The 15,327-nt window shown below is 42.9% G+C and overlaps 1 protein-coding gene across 1 annotated transcript in view; it reads left to right on the forward strand.

Moving 5' to 3' along the window:
• nphp1 (nephronophthisis 1) overlaps nt 1-15,327 on the forward strand; it is a 103,981-nt gene that overhangs the window by 80,223 nt on the left and 8,431 nt on the right. Inside the window, exons 15-16 of the mRNA XM_048596683.1 lie at nt 9,434-9,546; nt 15,026-15,099. Coding sequence (XP_048452640.1) covers nt 9,434-9,546; nt 15,026-15,099 — 187 coding nt within the window. The remainder of the gene's footprint in view (nt 1-9,433; nt 9,547-15,025; nt 15,100-15,327) is intronic.

The following is a 15,327-nucleotide window of genomic DNA, read 5'->3' on the forward strand; positions in this document are numbered from 1 at the left end:
TGCGAATGTAGCTGAACATTGTGCAATTATTTGCAAACCTCCCCGCTTCTGATCTTATGATGAAGGGAAGGCCATTGATGAAGCAGCTGAAGATTGTTGGGCTTGGGACAGTACCCTGAGGAACTCCTGCAGAGATGTCATGGAGCTGAGATGATTGAACTCCAACAACCAAAACCATCTTCCTATGTGTCAGGTATGACTCCAAACAACAGAGAATTTGCCCCCTGATACCCATTGATTCCAGTTTTGGTATGACTCTTTGATGCCACACTCGGTTGAATGCAGCCTTGATGTCAAGGACTGTTGCTCTCACCTCACTTCTGGAATTCAGCTGTGTTTTTCCGTGTTTGAACCAATGCTGTGATGAGGTCCGGAGCTGAGTGGTCCTGGCAAAACCCGAACTGGGTGTCACTAAGCAGGTTATTGTTGAGCAGGTGGTGCTTGATAGTACTGTTGATGACACTTTCATTACTTTACTCATGATCGAGAGTAAACAGATAGGGTGGTAATTGGCTGGGTTGGATTTTCCACATTATCGGGTAGATGCCAGTGTTGTAACTGTACTGCAACAGCTTGGCTAGGGGAGCAGCAAATTCTGGACCTCAGGTCTTCAGTACTGTTGCTGGAATTTGTCAGGCCCATAGCTTTGCAGTATCCAGTGCCTCCAATCATTTCTTGATATCACATGGAGTGAATCGAATTGGCTGAAGGTTGGTGTTTGTATTGCTAGGGACCACTGGAGGAAGCTATGATGGATCATCCACTCGGCACTTCTGGCTGAAGATTGCTGTAAATACTTCTGCCTCATCTTTTGCATTGATGTGCTGGGCTCTTCCATCATTGAGGATGGTGATATTTGTGGAGCCTTCTCTCCAGTGAGTTGTTTAATTTTCCACCACCATTCTTGACTGGATGTGGCAGGACTGCGGAGCATAGATCTGATCCGTTGGTTGTGGGATTGCTTAACTCTGTCTATCACTTGCTGCTTTTGTTGTTTGGCATTTAAGTAGTCATGTTTGGTAGCTCCATCAGGTTGACACCTCATTTTCAGATCTGCCTGGTGCTGCTCCAGGCATGCCCTTCTGCACTGTCCAGTAAACCAAGGCTGATCCCTGGCTTGATGGTAATGGTTGAGTGGGAGGGATATGCCAGGCCATGATGAATGTGCTGGAATGTAACTCTGCTGCTCTTGATAGCCACAGGACTCATGGATACTCAGTCTTGAGTTGCTAGATCTGTCATTTTTAGCACAGTGATAATGCCACACGGCATGAAGGAGGTTCCCATCAAAGTGAAGATAGGACTTTGTCTCCACAAAGACTGTGCAGTGGTCACCCTAACTGATACTATCATGGACAGATGCATCTCCATCAGTAGTACTGATGCTGAGCCACTCTTGGTAGTAGACATTGAAATCCCACACCTAGTGTACACTTTGTGCACTTGCTGTCTTCAGTGCTTTCTCCAAGTGTTGTTCAATGACAGGGAAATCATGCTTGAAAAATTTACTGGGATTTTTCAATGGTTTAAGTAGTAGAGTTGATAAAGGGAAACTGGTGGATGAGGTTTACTTGGACTTTGAGAAGGCTTTTGATATGATCCCACATAAAAGATTACATGTAAAATTAAAGCTCGTGAGGATTGTGGGTAGCGTATTGACATGGATGAGAGAATTGATTGGCAGAGAAGAAACAAAAAATAGGCATAAATGAGTCTTTTTTACCCCGAGTGGCATGCAGTGAGTAGTGGAGTTTGGCAGGAATCAGTGCTTGGACTCTAGCTATTCACAATATATACTAATGATTTAGATGAGGGAACTAAATGTAGTATCTCCAAGTTTGTAGATGACGCAAAGCTGGATCAGAGGATGAACTGAGACTACGATGAAGAGATGCTTCCTTATGATTGAACAAATTGAATGAACGGGCAAATGCATGGCAGATGAAGTATAATGTGAATAAATATGAGGTCATCCATGTTGGTAGCAAAAGCATGAAAGCAGATTATTATGTGATTCATGATAGACTGGGAAATGGGGAGGTGCAATGAGACCTGTTTGTTCTTGTACACCAGTAGCTGAAAGTAAGCATGTAGGTACAACAGATGGTGAAGAAGGCAATTGCCATGTTATAAAGTCATACAGCACAGAAAGACCCTTTGGCCCATTAAGCCTGCGCGAAACTATTGACACTAATCCTACTTTCTAGCACGTGGTCTTGCATGTTATGTCATTTGAAATGATCCCACCTCTACTACACTCTTAGAGAGTGCATTCCAGATTTCCACCACCCTCTGGGAGAAAAAAAAAATCCTCAATCCCTTCTAAACCTCTTGCCCTTTCCCTTATAATTATGTATCCTTGTTATTGAACCTTCAACTAAGGAGAATAGCTGCTTCTTATCCACCCTGTCTATGTCCTTCGTAATCTTATATTCCTCAATCAGGTGCTCATTCGGCCCTCTCCGCTCCAAAGAAAGCAACCTGAGCCTATCCAGCCTCTCTTCAGGTAACAGGTAACATCCTGCGGAATCCCCTCTACATGCCCTTCAGTGCCATCACACCCTTCCTGTAATGAGGTGACCAGACTGAACACCAGACTCCAGCTGTGGCCTAACCAAAATTCAAAACAGCTCCACCATAACCTCCCTGTCCTTCGGTCCAATCAGTCCATGCTGAAAATAATCCCAAACTAAATTAATCCCACCTGTCCCATATCCTTCCAAACTTTTCCTATTCATGTATCCATCCAAATGTCTTTTAAACGTTGTAATTGTACCCACATCTGCCACTTCCTCAGGAAGTTCCTTCCACATATGAACCACCCTCTGCGTAAAAAATTTGCCCCTCATTGCTTTTTTAAATCTCTGTCCTCTCACCTTAAAAATGTGCCTCCTAGTCTTGAAATACCCATCCTGGGGAAAAGACAACTACCATTAACTCTATCTATACACCTCATTATTTTATAAACTTTGGTAAAGTCACCTCTCAACCTCCTACACTCCAATGAAAAGAGTCCTAGTCTATCCAGCCTTTCTTTATAACTCAAACCCTCCATATCCTGCAACATCCTGGTAAATCTCTCCTGAACTGTCTCTAGCTTAATAATATCCTTCCAATAACTTGCCGACCAGAACGGGACACTGTATTCCAGAAGAGGCATCACCAATGTCCTGTACAACCTCAACATGACTTCACAACTTCTATGCTCAGAAGTCTGAGCAATGAAGGCAAGCGTGCCAAACACCTTTTTAACCGCCATGTGTATGTATATGTGATGCAAACTTTAAAGAATTATGTACCTGAACTCCTAGGTCCCTCTGTTCTACATTATTACCCAAACCCCTACCATTAATTATACAAGCCCTACCTTTGTTAGGTGTACCAAAATGCAAAACCTCCCATTTATCCAGATTGAACTCCATCTGCCATTTTTCAGGGAACGTGTTGGTTTTCTACTCTATCCATTTCCTTTTTGACAATTCCCCATTGTTCTGGTTTAGATTTTTCCCATATATTGGCTTTCATAGCAAAAGGAGTCAAGGACAGGAGCAGGGATGTCTTGCTGCAATTCTACAGGACCTTCATGAGACCACATCTGGAGTATTGTATGCAATTTTGGTGTCATTATTTGAGAATGGATGTTCTGCCTGTGTAAGGAGTACAACAATGAATTGCCAGACTAATTCCTGGAATGGCAAGATGATGTATCAAGAGCTACTGAATTGGTTAGGACTATTTTAACTGGAGTTTAGAAGAATGAGGGTGGATCTCACCAAAATCTATAAAATTCTAACAAGGCTAGATAGGGTAAACCACAGGAAGGATGTTCCCGATAACCGAGGAGTCTGGAACCAGTGTCACAGACTAAGGATATGGGGTATGCCATTTCGTACTGAGATGAGAAGAAATTTCTTCACCCAGAGAGTGATGAATTTGTGGAACTCTCTTCTGCAGAAAGCAGTTGAGGCTAAATCATTGAATATTTTCAAGAAGGAATTATAGTTCTTAGGTCTAAAGGGATCAAAGGGTATAGAGAGAAAACGGGGAACGGGTATTGTGTTTTATCAGTCACGATCATATTGAATGATAGAGAAGATTTGAAGGCCTGCTGCTGTTCCTATTTGCTATGTTTCTACCCTGTCTATCCCTTTAAGTCTTTTGTAGATTCAGTGAAATCACTTCTTATTCTTTGAAACTCTTTGAACACTTTACCCAATCTGTCTTCATAGGACAGTCTCGCCATCTTGGGAATAAGTCTGGTCAGCTTACAATGCGCTCCCTCTATGGCAATCATCTCTTTTCTGAGATAAGGAGACCAAACTGCACATAATATTCCAGGTCCTGTCTAATCAAGTTTCTATATAATTGAAACAAGACTTCACTACTTCTTGAAGTACTTGAACCCTCCTTCCGATAAAGGCTAACATTCCATTTGCCATCTTAAATGCTTGCTGCAGTGTTAGCCTTCAGCATCTATTGACAGGAATACCCATGTCCTTACGTGCACTTTTTGACCTTTCACCATTTAAGAAATGCTCTGTACACCTGTTCTTCATACCAAAGTGGAAAATCTCACATTTTTCCACATTATATTCTGCCACATCCACCAAGCCTGTCCAAATTCCCCTGAAAATATTTTATGACTTCTTCACAACCTCCAGTCCTTATAAATTTTCTTTTTCCGTTGTGTGGACCTCTAAGATCCATGCAGAGCAACAGCTTCTTGAACTGGAATTCAATACATTGCCCCAGTGATTGTGTGCATGTAGTGCATGTAGTGCATGTGGAATCTCAGTGATGGCTGTGCCGCTTGGGGGCAGTGCTGCTCAGAACACTATCCCGCTCAGCATTGAATCATCTGCAAAGATTGAAATATTATACTTGGTTCCTCATCTAAATATTGATATATAGTGAATGGCCGGAGCTTAAGTATTGATCCTTCCGATATCCCACTAACTGCAGTTTGCCAATGTGAGAATGACCCATTTATTCTTACTTTTTGTTTTTTGTCTGTTGGCCAGTCCTTAATCCATATTAGTACAATGTCCTCTATGCCATGTATTTTATTTGACATCCGAACTCTTGTGGGGGACCTGATCAAAAGCTTTCTGAATATCCAAATATACCACATGCACTGACTCCCCTTTATCAGTTTTGTTGGTAAATCATCAAAGGTTTGTCAACAAGTTTGTCAAGGGCAACATTCCGTTTGCAAATCCACTTTTATCTGGATGTCCATTTGTCACCTTTTTGATAGATTCTAGCATTTTCCATGCTGCAGATATCAGGCTGACAGGTCTGTAGTTTCCTGTTTTTTTACCCTTAAATAGCTGGGTAACATTTACAAGCTTCCAGTCTGCAAGAATCATTCTGGAATCTATGGAATTTGGGAAGATGATTACCAGTGCAACGACTATCCAGGGTTTCTCAAGGTAAACGAGTAACACTGTGAAAATACATTCCCTAGATTTTAGTCAGATAATTAGGCAGAGTTGGTCCAAACATGGACAAAAGAGTTGAACTTAAGAGGAGGAATAAGGATAATGTGCTTTGACATCAAGGCTGTATTTGACTGAGGAGCCCTAGCCAAATTGGAGTCAATGGAAATTTGGTGGAAAAAATCTCTGCTGATTGAAGTCATACTGGTACAAAGGAATATGGTTGTGGTTGTTAAAGCTCAATCATCTTAGTCCCATGATGTCACTGTAGGGGTTCCTCAGGGTAGTGTCCTAGGCCCAAAATTTTCAGCTTTTTATCAATGACCTTCCTTCTATCATAACGTCAGACATGGGAATGTTCACTGATTATACTATGTTCAGCACAACTCAAAGTTCCTCAGATACTGAATCAGTCTGTCTAAATACAGCAAGACCGAAATTCAGGCTTGTGCTGACGATTGATAAGTAACACTCGTGCTATACACTTGCCAGGTAATGACCATCTCCAACAAGAGAGAATAACCATCATCCAATGGCATTCGATGACATTATCATCACTGAATTCTCCACTGTCAGCATCCTAGGAGCTACCACTGATCAGAAACTGAACTGGACTTACCAGTAAATACTGTGGCTACAAAGCAGACCAGAGGCTGAGAATTCTGCAATAAGTCTGGTGAACTTTCAATGTACTCCCTCTGTGGCAATTATTATCTTTTCTGAGGTATGAAGATGAAAATTGCACATAGTACACCAGGTGTGGTCTAACCAGGCTCCTATATAATTGAAGCAAGACTTCATTATTTCAGTCCCTAAAACTGCTTGAAATAAAGGCTAACATTCCATTTACTATCCTAATTGCATGCTACACCTGAATGTTAGCCTTCACTGTCTTAGTGACAAGGACATTCATGTCCTTTTGCATATGTACACTTTCTATCGATTCGACTGGATGAGTGTAGCTCCAGCAACACTCAAGAAGCTCAATACCATGCAGTAAAAAGCAGCTGACCTAATTGGTACCACATCCACCACCTTCAACGTTGACTCTTTCTATCACCAAGGCATAGTGGCAGCAATGTGTACCATTTATATTGCATTAAATCACCAAGCTTTCTTGGACAGCACTTTCCAAGCACTTGGCCTGCACTACCTAGAAGAAAAAGGTTAGCAGATATTTGGAGACACAATTACCTGCATGTTCCCCTCCACGCCACAGACCATCTTGACTTCAGACTGTTTCACTGCGGACTACCAACACCACACGGGCTTCAGTGGTTCGACATGGCAGTTCACCAACAGTGATAATTATGGATGAGCAACATATATTGTCCTAGCCAGCGATGCCTACATCTCATAGAGTAATATAGCATGGAAACTGATCCATGCTGACCATGGTGCCCACTCAATTGCCCGCATTTGGTCCATATCCCTCTAAAGCCTTCCCATCCATGTACCTATCCAATTTTGTTTTAAATGTTGCTATTGTATCTGCATCAACCACTTTCTCTGGCAGTTCATTCCATATATGCACCACTCTCTGCGTGAAGAAGTTGCCCCTCAGGTCTTTCTTAAATCTTTCCCCTCTCAGCTTAAACCTATGCCCTCTAGTTTTTAATTCCCCATCCCTGCGAAAAAGACTACATGCATTCATCCTATCTATGCCCCTCATGATTTTATACACCTCAATAAATTCACCCTTCATTCTCTTGTGTTCCAAGGAATAAAGTCCTATCCTGACAACTTCTCCCAATAACTCAGGCCTAATAGTCCTGGCAACATCCTCATAAATCTTCTTTGCACACTTTCCAGTTTAACTATGTCTTTCCTATAACAGGGTGACCAAAACTGTACACAATACTCCCATGTGCGGCCTCACCAACGACTTATACAACTGTAACATAACGTCCCAACTCCTATACTCAATGCCTGGACCAATAAGGCCAGCATGCTAAATGCCTTCTTTACCACCCTGTCCTCCTGCGACGCCACTTTAAACGAACTATGTACTTGTACTCCTAGGTCCCTCTGTTCCACAACATTCCTCAGGATCTTATCATTAAATATATTAGTCCTACCTTGGTTTGACTTTCTAAAGTGCAACACCTCACACTTATCTGTATTGAATTGCATTTGCCAATCCTCAGCCCAATTCCCCATCTGATCAAGATCCTCTCTGTAATTTTTGATAACCTTCTTCGCTATCAACAGTACCTCCTAATTTTGCATCATCCGCAAACTTCCTTGGACATTCACGTCCAAATTGTTTATATAGATAACAAATAACAAAGGTCCCAGCACCGACCCCCGTGGCACACCACTAGTCACAGGCCTCCAGTACAAGAAACAGCCTTTAACCATCACCCTCTGTTTCACACCATTCAGCCAATTTTGAATCCAATTAGCTAGCTCTCCCTGGATCCTATACAACTTAAATTTCATGTCTAGCCTACCATGTGGGACCTTGTCAAAGGCCTTACTGAAGTCCATATACACAACATCCACTGCCATACCCTCATCTATCCTCTTGGTACCTCTTTGAAAAACTCTAAAAGATTTGTCAGACACGACTTCCCATGCACAAATCCATGCTGACTATCCCTAATCAGACCTTGACTATCCAAATGTTGATTGATCCTGACCGTCACTATCTTTCCAATAACTTGCCTCCCACTGATGTCAAGTTCAAATGCTGATTTTTTTTAGAAGGCAGGAAAGAAGAGGATGGGATATTTCTTTCCCAGTCACACAGAATGTGACTTGTTGCTTTTAATTACTGAGGTGGGACAGAAACTGAAATAATTGCAAAGAGACCAGTATCCTGTCACCAAGTCACCCTTTATTCACACGTGGAGAGTCCTTGCCACTGATCCAACTCCCTCAGAGCCAGCTCCAAGAGTGAACAAGATGTTTGACACTCCTGTTGTTATCTGCCAGCCAGGGCTCTCTGATTGAACCAGATTAACAGCCCCAATCAGGGAACTCATATTCTATGAGGTCCATCTGGCTGACCTTGTTACAATCACCACAGAAACTGAATTGAAGCAATTCAAAATGGAATTCCAAGAAAAATTCATGCAGATTAGGGAGTGCATAATATATTCAAAGACTTTGGACTTAGCTAGGTTGGCTACAGGTTGTATTTTGCAAGGAAGGATGTGTTAAAGGCTTTTTTTGTTGAGGATTATATTGATGATAGCTGACTTGAATGAAATGGGACAGAAGAGAGGAAACCATTTGAGGCATTGGTAGTTGGATTTTTGTTAAGCAAAAAGAGTTAAAAGGCTTTTGGGCTAGGTGCGGTTGTAGATTTGGCATTACAATCAGGATCAGCCATGATCTTAGTGAATGGCAAAGCAGGATTGAGGGGATGAATGCCCTCTTCCTGCTTCTGATGTGTGCATTCCTTTTCATTAGCCTGGGAATCAGGAAGGGGAAATGGATAGTCAGCTGCTTATTGGGAATAGGGTCAAGGGAGTGGAAGATGGGCCTCAAGATAAACCCAGAGAAGCCATGGGGGGGATAGGCTCGAAACTGGAGAAAGGTGCACACTTAGGGCAAGGACTTTGTCAGTGGAGGTAAGCTTGGAAGAAATTTGGTTCAGTGGGCTGAGAGACTTAACACAACTATGTATATATATATGATTGAGCATACCACAAATTCACTGTGTGATAAAATACTTCAGTGAGTTTAGATAACAACATTCTTGATCTGTGAAATGCATGATCATGTCTCATAGTAACATATTTTTCTGTTTAATTCAGATAGAAATTAATAGAATGTAATATTCAGTAAATTATGTCAAAATTATATCTAAGAAATTATGCAGAGAATTAATGTAATCATATGCTGAAATTGAATCATTTTGTTGGCAAGTTGCATCCTTAAGTGGACACTGCAGAATCTATGAAATGGTGATGTCCAACCTCCTGTGGCTATCGTATAGTAGTTACAGTTAGACTGCCTCCCTATTAAGTGCATACTTTTTTTTACAGCTTACTTCCAGAAACTCTAGTTGGCCCAAATTGCTACATCCACCTACTGGCATTTTATCGACAGTTGCTTGCTGATGCGCTTCATAAAGACAGACTTAATGTGCAAAAAGCTGGTGAGAGCACAAACTAAAAGCCACTACCTCCAAAAATGAAAGTTACTGTGTGTTTTGACTGCTTTCAATGTGAGAAAAAGCTAATGCAAAGCTGTTTATGTTAGTTATTAATTTTGTAAGTTGATTGTGTTTTGGAACCATATCTTTAAAATAGAATTTAAAAAGCCACCTTTTTTAGAGATACCAATTAGCCCCCATGTTGCTGTTTGAAAAAGCTGAGATAGTTGTGAATTCCTCAGAATAATCGCCTTCCTGTTTTCATGACCAAAGCGGATAACTTCTCATTTAATCATGTTATACTGTGAACAGTCTTGCAGAAAACCCATGATGTGGTTGTACACCACCTGCACTTTCAGGGAGTGGAAGAATTTCCTGTATACAAAAGTGTCAGGTTGGTGAGTTGAAGTGTTTATGGCGATATGAGTGCAGTTGGTAACCCTTATACTTAAGGAAGGCCTGCTAATTCAGCAAATCCTCTTTTGGATCGTAGGTCCAAAGTCCCAGATTAACCTAAACCACTTTCAGCACTCGTTCTTTGTACATGATCACCACAGTCAGGCCTACATCTACTTACCATTCTCCTTTGTTTACTTGGTGAGTGCTGTGTTGCCATCAGCATGTAACCTTTCCCCTCTCTCTGTCCTCACATTATGGACTCTCACATACCTTTATCATACAATTTTGTGAAGGTGCGGCCCCTGTTTTGCAGCATTGCTGCCACAAGACACAGTGTTTTCTTATCTGGGAATCTCTACTAGCTGGCAACTGTGTGCCTTTGTCATGAAGAGCAAAAATATGTGCCCTTTGAAGGCCACTGACTGCACTCTCCAACTCCTTTTAAGTTGTCAGCAGCACACCTGTGATTTAACTTGTGGACGTTCTATGGCACTTGTTGGAAATTTTAAAAGCTCCGTAAAATAGTACCTGACCTTTCTGAAAAATTGAAATGGACCTAAACCTTCTTCATAATTGTATAAAACCCATGAGTTGTGTTTCAGAAACCTGACTGATGTAAATCGTTTCTAACTGAAGGGAGCTGCCATCATGAACTGCACATGTAAAGTACATTGTGTTCTGTTACCCCTAGCAAAAATATTGAGTGTCAGGTTGAGGGTGGGACTTGTGGAATCTGAGCTTCAGTACAATGTTGGCTAAGGCATTGAGATTTACTGTGCCCACAAAAATTCTCCTTGAGCATCCAAAGCCCCAGAAAAGTGTTGAGAATGTTGGATTGTTGCTTGGTGTGGTTTTACCCTCTCCATTTACTTCCAAGAGATTTTGGATCTCGAAATAGCTAATCGTTATTTATACCTGTATACAAGCCCACTGTGATTGCCATTGCCTAGAAAATGGGAGGGGAAGGGTTTCTAAGATATCCCTGAAAGCATTCAGACAAGGTTAGTTTGCGTCCAGGAGAAAGAAGACAGCTAGAATGCAAGTTCCTCTCAGTATCAACTGTGTCTGAGTGCAAGATTTTTTTTGATTGTTTTCACATAATACCTATGGATACTGGGTGGTTGTCTATGGGTAAGGGGCATGGAGATGGAATGGGGTTGCCATTGAAAGATAGGTGAATGGAGTGGAGGGCATAGAAACATAAGAAAATGGACAGGATTAACCATTCGTCCTTCGAGACTGCTGCCCCATTCTGAATGATCATGGCTGGACACCCTATTCAGTACAACAAGGTGCAGGGCTGGATGAACACAGCAGGCCAAGCAGCATCATAGGAGCAGAGAGGCTGACGTTTCGGGCCTAGACCCTTCATCAGAAAAGGGGGAGGGGAAGGGGGTTTTGAAATAAATAGGGAGAGAGTGGGAGGCGGATAGAAGAGGGATAGAGGAGAGGATAGGTGGAGAAGAAACAAACAGGTCGAAGAGGCGGGGATGGGGCCAGGAAAGGTGAGTGTAGGTAGGGAGTTAGGAAGGGGATAGGTCAGTCCAGGGAGGACGGACAGGTCAAGGGGGCGGGATGAGGTTGGTCGGTAGGAGATGGAGGTGCGGCTTGAGGTGGGAGGAGGGTATAGGTGGGAGGAAGAACAGGTTAGGGAGGCAGGGATGAGCTGGACTGGTTTTGGGATGCGGTAGGGGGAGGGGAGATTTTGAAACTTGTGAAATCCACATTGATACCATTGGGCTGCAGGGTTCCCAAGCGGAATATGAGTTGCTGTTCCTGCAACCTTCGGGTGGCATCGTTGTGGCACTGCAGGAGGCCCAGGATGGACATGTCGTCTGAGGAATGGGAGGGGGAGTTGAAATGGTTCGCGACTGGGAGGTGCAGTTGTTTATTGCGAACCGAGCATAGGTGTTCTGCAAAGCGGTCCCCGAGCCTCTGCTTGGTTTCCCCGATGTAGAGGAAGCCACACCGGGTACAGCGGATGCAGTATTCCACATTGGCAGATGTGCAGGTGAACATCTGCTTGATGTGGAAAGTCTTCTTGGGGCCTGGGATGGGGGTGAGGGAGGAGGTATGGGGGCAGGTGTAGCACTTCCTGCGGTTGCAGGGAAAAGTGCCGGGTGTGGTGGAGCTGGAGGGGAGTGTGGAGCGGACAAGGGAGTCACGGAGAGAGTTGTCCCTCCGGAAAGCAGATAAGGGTGGGGAGGGAAAGATGTCTTTGGTGGTGGGGTCGGATTGCAGATGGCGGAAGTGTCGGAGGATGATGCGTTGGATCCGGAGGTTGGTGGGGTGGTACGTGAGGACGAGGGGGATTCTTTTTTGGTTCTTATTGCGTGGACGGGGTGTGAGGGATGAGGTGCGGGAGATGTGGGAGACACGGTTGAGGGCGTTCTCGACCACCGAGGAGGGGAAGTTACGGTCCTTGAAAAACGAGGACAACTGAGATGTACGGGAGTGGAATGCCTCATCCTGGGAGCAGATGCGGCGGAGGCGAAGGAATTGGGAATAGGGGATAGCATTTTTGCAGGAAGGTGGGTGGGAGGAGGAGTATTCTAGGTAGCTGTGGGAGTCGGTGGGCTTGAAATGAATATCGGTTTCTCGGTGGTTGCCCGATATGGAGACAGAGAGGTCCAGGAAGGGGAGAGAGGTGTTAGAGATGGTCCAGGTAAACTTAAGGTTGGGTTGGAAGGTGTTAGTGAAGTGTATGAACTGTTCGAGCTCCTCGTGGGAGCACGAGGCGGCGCCGATACAGTCATCAATGTAACGGAGGAAGAGGTGGGGTTTAGGGCCGGTGTAGGTACGGAAGAGGGATTGTTCCACGTAACCTACAAAGAGGCAGGCGTAGCTTGGGCCCATGCGGGTACCCATGGCTACCCCCTTTTCCACGTAACCTACAAAGAGGCAGGCGTAGCTTGGGCCCTGGCCTGCTGTGTTCATCCAGCCCTGCACCTTGTTGTCTCGGATTCTCCAGCATCTGCAGTTCCTACTATCTCTGACCCTATTCAGTACCCTGTTTCTTGCTTTTGCCCCATACCCTTTAGTCCTAAGAACCATATATACCTCTTTCTTGAAAACATTCAATATTTTGGCATCAAACGCTTTTTGTGGCATAGAATTCCACAGGCTCACGACTCTCTGAGTGAAGGAATTTCTTCTCATCTCAGTCCTAAATGGCCTACACTATACTGTGACCCCTATTTCTAGACTCCTTAGGTGTCATTGGGAACATACCTCCTGCATTAAACCTGTCTAGTCCTGTTAGAATTTTGTAAGTTTTTATTAGACTCCCCCCTCATTTTTCTAAACTCTAGTGAATATAGTCCAAACATCAAGTTTCTTTTCATACAACAGTACTGCTATTCCGGGCATCAGTCTGCTAAATCGATGTTACACTCACTCCATAGCCGAAACATACTTCCTCAGATAAGGAGACCAAAACTGCGTACACTACTCCAGGGTGTGGTCTTACCGAGACTGTGTACAATTGGATCAAGACATCCCTGCTCTTGTACTCATATCCTCTTGCTGTGAAGGACAAAATACTGATTTTCTTCCTCACTGCCTGCTGCACTTGCATGCTTACTTCCAGTGACTGGTGTAAAAGGACACCTGATGAGGTTTCACCTCTCCTTTTCCCAATTTATCACCATTCAGATAATAATTCACCTTCCAATTTTTGCGACCAAAGTGATTAATCTCACGTTTATCTACATTTGTACTTCATCTGCCATGCCTTTGCCTATCTCCTTAACATGTCCAAATCACTCTCTCAACTTCTACAAATCAATTTCCATGGACGAGAGAGCTTAACAGATTTTTTATACAACTGGACTGAAGTATCAGAGAACAGAGGCCTAATTAGCCTCCCTTAGCATGCGCCTGTCTCCATGTCCATCACTGAACTGCCTTATGAACAGCAGGCCCGATTTGTTTTCACAATTCGCCATGGCTAGGCTCCCCCCACTTCCAAACTGGAATACAAATTGTATACTGGGATTGTTTCCACAAAGAAGGATCTGCTGAATCACGAAGTTTCCTGCCTTGATGGTTAATATACTGCCCTTTGGTTTTGGACAATGTTGAGGAATAGCATACATATGACAATAAGATCCTTTGATAACAGTATGGAACCGTACTGAGAAGCCATTGTACGTGATTCTCTGGCTAGGCTGGATAGATAAGAATCGAATTGTCAAGTGGTATACAGTTCCTCCCAGTTGGATTATGGTTAAGAAGAGTTGTGGAGGATGTTGTGCTTAACGGTGCAAATTGCAGACAAGTCAAGGAGGACAAGACAGGATAGTTTTAAAACAAAAAATAACAATTCTGGAGAATTCTGAAGAAACTCAGCAGGTCTGGTAGCATCTGTGGCGAGAGAAACAGAGTTAATGAGTATCAGTTCTGGAGAATCATTCAGATAAGTTTATTTGTTTCAGATTTCCAGCATTTGCAGTATTTTGCTTTTATTTGAGGGTTAGTTTTACTGCTTTGTCATAGGATATCGTTTCTGTTTTGTGAAAGCCAATTTGAAGGATTCAAACGAAGATTTCATCACTCCTTTGGCAAACAGTTCCTTACTTCAGTGTAAAGAATCTTTTCCTAATCTTTGGCCTCGCTCTCCTGTTAACAACTTTCAATAAACATCTGCTTGATACTGATTTCATAACTAGAGGAGTTGTCTTTTACTATACCACCATACCAAAACCTCAGAATATTAAATCGTCTCAGCCTTCTAAGTGCCAAGAAAAGATAGCCTTAACATTGCAAATTTCTCCACATTATGGCCACTCCTTTCTCTTGTACAAGGGCCACCTCTTCACTGTTTCCTGCGTTAAGATGATAAACTTGGCTAAAACATAGCTATTACTGTTTATTCCCATTTTACTGTGGCAACTCGATCAACTACACAATGCATAATACTCCCCACCCAAACTATTGTAACTCTGCAAAAGGACGCTACTGGTTTTAGACCAGTTGGGCCAGTTCTTGTACCTTTTAATTTACTTTGAATGAAGAGACTTTTGATGTGCTATAATAATGTGCACCTTTCAGCGTTGATTTACTTTATATACTTTCTTTGCAGATCTCATCTGTAACCCAGTCCTGGCGACGTTTCCAGAACTGCTGGAACAAACTGATATTTTAGATGCTCTTAGGGTAACTACCATTTTCTGATCATTATCAAAACTGCAGTTTATTGCAACAAGTTACTTCCCGTTTGATAACGTCACCCGCCCTATATTCACCAATACAACCAATAGAATCCTATGCAAAGTTTGCAGGTCATGACCATCTTTAGGTCCTTCTTACCAGTCTTTCATTCTCCATTTTATACCAGCTTTTAGAATGGAGTATTCCAACAAATCTAAAATCCACGCCACCCCA

This window comes from Rhincodon typus, chromosome 5 (assembly GCF_021869965.1).
Source record: "Rhincodon typus isolate 14 chromosome 5, sRhiTyp1.1, whole genome shotgun sequence".
Lineage (NCBI taxonomy): Eukaryota > Metazoa > Chordata > Chondrichthyes > Orectolobiformes > Rhincodontidae > Rhincodon > Rhincodon typus.